Raw genomic sequence first — 4,641 nt, forward strand, 5'->3', positions numbered from 1 at the left:
TATGGAGCCCTTTGATTCCTATTCTACTCAGATAGACCTTCATATCCATTCGATGTTCAAAAAAAAAAAAAAAAAAAAAAAAAATCCGATTATATCATTAAGAATTGTATTAAAATATTTGTAGTGGGAATAGGGAGATCATTCGACCATCTTAGCTACCGCTACATATTGTCGAAATATTTTGTGTATTATTTAAAGTATAAGCAATTTATTGCTGATAAACTTTAGCAACCAAAAATGTTCTCTGGAGACTTGAGCATCGGGTGGACCCCGTTTGAAAACCACTGGTTTAGCCAGAAGTTAGCCCTCATCCAAACATGCTTCAGCCATGATCGTTACGCGTTTGTTTTTCAGACAGTATATCTGTGACTTGGCTGTTGTTTCCAGCATGTCAGTTGGCCACAGCAATTCCTTCGCTGTTTTGTGCGTGTATTTAAAGAATATCTAAAACAAAAATGCTATCTTTGCATGGTAATATTACTACCTGAAATAATGGATATATATATATTGGAATTTGATTAAAGGAAGGTGCCAAAAACAAAAAGGACAGAAGAAAGTATGATTACACTTGACAACATCTACAATCACATGATTTTACTCTGATCCACTCATTTCATGAACTGCTTTGCAACCATGTGGTTTTGGGTTCAGTTTCTCTGTACAGCACCTTGGGCAAGTTTCTTCTACAGTGGCTCCTGGCCAAAGTCTTGTGAGTGGCTTTGATAGACAAAAACTAAGAGAGGCCCATTGTGTGTGTCTGTGTGTTGAACCTTGTTGGCCTTCCAAAGTTAGCAATCTTGATGCTGTTGAGGTTTTGTTTAAATTGTTGAAAATAAACATCTGCAGGGAAAACATGAGTAGGAAGAAGATTCTAGAGTGATTGCGTTTTAAGGAGGAAGAACTAAGCATAGTGATCAGTGTGGATGGGGACACAACAGGGGTAGTGGCAGGTGGACAAATGAATGAGCCAGAACTGAATGGAATAGGTATGTGACTAGCTAGCTCTAAGAGCAGAGACCACTGTGGTAGTGATAGGATAAGGAGAATGCACAAGCTGAGGCATGTCTGTTAGTGATTGAATGCTTGTCAGTTGGATGGCTCTTTTTTGGATGTGGCCTAAGATATCTGTGTGCATAGCAGCAACACTATCCAAATGTAGAGCAGTACTATATTGTGGGCTCCATTCAAACCTTGTAGAATGTCAGCAACAGTTGGGAGTTGAAATATTTTCTGACTCTAAAAAGAAGAGACAGTCTTTGAAATGTAGTCCTAACAATGTTAAGGAAATACATTTGCCTCAGCAGCAGTAAGACTTTACATTTGTAGCAACCTTGAGGGCTCAAGTTTAGCGCTGCTCATGTTTAATAGGGTACAGTGTAGTGCTGTTTCCTTTATGACTATTGCTGGGGTTTTTTGCTATTACATGAGACAAAATTGGTATGACACCGAATGGTGGATGCTTATGAGGTCTTCATTCATGGAATCCATGCATGTTTAACATGTTAGTGTCTAGGTTACTTGGGGATGATGTATGGTTGAGGAAAGATGGGGGAAGAATGAAGACTTGTATCATTTGCACAATGGGTGTTGTTGTAGTGACAAATATAAAGGGAGGAGGGTGGAGGATAAAACTGAATTCAGAGGCATAAGAGAGTTGATTAAGTGTTGGGCAGAAAGAGCTCTGTTAACACATGCCACAATTGTGTGATCTAATAGAAAACTGCCAGTCCAAAAAATGAGAGATGAGTGGAGTCCATAGGCAGGAAGATTTGATAGGAAATTTGCATACTGAACACCACTGAAGGTTTTGCTGATGTTTAGGGTAACAGAAATGCTTTTGCCAAACTTCTCTGAAGCAAGATCTCACTTATGAATGACATAAGAGAGTAAATTTCCAGTAGATCTAGCTTTACAGAAGCTGCATTGGATGGATGGGTGGGTGGGTGGATGGATGGATAGACAGAGATAAATAGAGAGAGAGAGAGAGAGGTATTAAGGTGAGGGAACATCACTACTATTAGCTGTCTACATTACATTAGAAATGTTACAGTTAAGTACAATAACATGATAGTTGTTTAGGTCGGAGTGCCTTTCTTTGGAATGGGATACACTGCAGCACGTTTTGAAAAGCCAGGCTATATCCTTGTAGAGTGTGTGGGATTAAAAAGTTAGGAAGGTATAAAGGTAAGTTCTGGGGCACAGTGTTTGAATAGGGCATTGTCAAGGCCTGTGACTTTGTTGGCTTGCAGCAACTGAACATATTTCCACACTTGGCATGTGTGTTTGTATAATATAGCAATGACCAGATTAATATGTTGATGATCTGTATGGTATAGAATCTTCACATTATCCTTTCTAATAGTATAAAACCTTTTTATCAATGTAGCAGTCGTTTGACCTGCTAGAATAACCAGCCACCTCCTGAAAATAAATAAAAACACCAGACCATCTTTTTAAAAAAAGGAATGATGCGTTGGAGAATAAATACCTGGATTTTCAAAAGGACAGAATGATCTCAGATCGATTGGCTATTTGACAGAACTTGACATGGAGTTAAATAACTATTTAGCTAAGCAACTAGGTAGCCTCTAAGCGGACAAATGTGGTCGCACGAAATACCAACCAAACTTCGAGTCAACTTTTTAAAAAAGCAGGACACATTGGGTAATGGGGTCGTACGTACGCTGGACCCGGAAAAAGGCAATTGTCGAGCTTGGAATGCCTTTGATCATAGTCGATCAAGGCTAACCTACAGCCAAAAGACAAATGTTTGGAGTGTGGAGATGACAGACAGTAATAAATTCTATCAAGCCTAGATAACGATCCAATTGTCTGAAGTTATTGGTATATGTAAGCACTTGGGAAAGGCACTTTCCCACAATTCTTGTAACACTCACCAACAAATCGGAGGATTTGAGCCTATACATTTATATTTGATTTATTTATTGTTTAGAAGAATGCAATGGTACGAAGTGTATATTGTAGCAGAATCCTGAAGGTGCACTCAATGTATTAAAAAGGTGTAGGCTCTTAGAGTAAGAAACTAAGTTCAATATACTTAAAATTTGAAGTGTGTTGAATTGTGTTTCGTTAATTTGATATTATATTTTTAAAAGACGTGGTTTAAGTTAGATTTGTGTCTTGACAAACAGATTTAACCCACGCGATGTATAAAAGACGATATTTATGCTAATGTCCTTGAAAGAAACATGTTACAAAAAAGCAAAACTAAAAGGAAAAAAGAAATGATCATTCATAATATATATTGTATAAGTACTGTAAGAACGATTCGCCAATTTCAGTAATTCATATTATTTAGTTATATATTTAAGAATGTGTATAATTCAATAACAACGAAATATAAAGGGTTCGTTTCATAAAGAAATATTCGTGAATACTTTACCAACCTAATCCATGGATCTTTTAGCCCGTGGGAGGCCAGTCTCTTCTCTAAAATTTGTAATCGTGGCGCATCTTCCACTTTATACTGACTCCAGTCAGGAACTTCAAATTTCTCAACTCCCATTATTGATAGACATGTATTCTATGACCTCCGCCGTTTCGTGACTTTCACAGCAGAGATGGTTTCTGCCTTAGTTTCGTAAAAGAAGAAGGGGACGTAATTGCTTGAGTCCTCTTTAAAGTCGACGTTATTATCTCTCTTTGATACATGACCCACCAAGCTTTCTTTTTATTCATTTGATACAAAACCTTACCGAATATATTGTTTTCCAAGCACTTTTTCGTTGTTACCTTGCATTTCTGGATGAAACTACATGAATAGAAGAAAACATCGTACGTTCTAATGCACATGTACGAATGAGTTTGTATGAATACATGTACTGTTTCTCCTTCCTAATTTCAATTTACTATTTTCAAATAATGCATTCATTTTGATAGATGTTTCTTTGCGACTGTCACTGGAATGGAATCGCCAACATCTCCTACCCCAACGATAGTGCGTTGGTTCGCTCGTTTCATGACCATATATATCATAGGGAAACAAACAATCTGAATTTCTTCCAATTTTCTAAATGAATTCTCCACAACTTATAATTTGGAATGGCAGGCTGTATTTAATCATGTCAAAAGGGCCAACGAAAAAAATTGTTTTACGAAGCTGGGTAAAAACGAAGTTCCAACAAATTTAATGGCTTAATTGGTGGACCAGTGCAGCTCAAAGATCTTTAAATTTACATATGCTAAGCATTTGGCATATGAACTTTCGGTAATCTTCAAGTTTAGGGGTGTAAAAAAAAGTAAATAAAAATATTCAAGGGAAATAACTGAACGACTTACCAGTATTATCCGTTTTCTTCTAGCTGTTTATAAATAAATCACACCCTAACCCTAACCCTAACGTCAAACAAATCACGTGTGTGATTTATTTATAAACAGATGTACGGAGAATACTGGTAAGACGTTCAGTTACTTCCCTTGAATATTTTTATTTTTTTTACCCACCTAAACTTGAAGATTACCTGAACTTTCTAGCCTGACCTGAAAGTCCTAGTTGGGTTTATTGTGTCACATGTTCATTCAGCTGTGGGTTGTCAGTAAAAATAGAAACAATTATAGTCACTACATTCTATAGCAGTGGTTCTCAAAGTGGGCAGTATTCCCCCCCCCCCGGGGGGGGGG

General features: G+C 37.3%; 1 protein-coding gene across 1 annotated transcript in view; it reads right to left on the reverse strand.

Annotated features, from left to right (window-relative positions):
- Positions 1–3,607, reverse strand: part of LOC106875933 (NADH dehydrogenase [ubiquinone] 1 beta subcomplex subunit 3) — a 6,230-nt gene extending 2,623 nt beyond the window's left edge. Inside the window, exon 1 of the mRNA XM_014924250.2 lies at positions 3,408–3,607. Within this exon, the coding sequence (XP_014779736.1) occupies positions 3,408–3,526 (119 nt within the window). The 5' untranslated portion in view covers positions 3,527–3,607. The remainder of the gene's footprint in view (positions 1–3,407) is intronic.
- Between the last annotated feature and the right edge of the window lie 1,034 nt (positions 3,608–4,641).

The sequence above is a fragment of the Octopus bimaculoides genome, chromosome 2 (assembly GCF_001194135.2).
Source record: "Octopus bimaculoides isolate UCB-OBI-ISO-001 chromosome 2, ASM119413v2, whole genome shotgun sequence".
In the NCBI taxonomy this organism is placed as follows: Eukaryota; Metazoa; Mollusca; class Cephalopoda; order Octopoda; family Octopodidae; genus Octopus; species Octopus bimaculoides.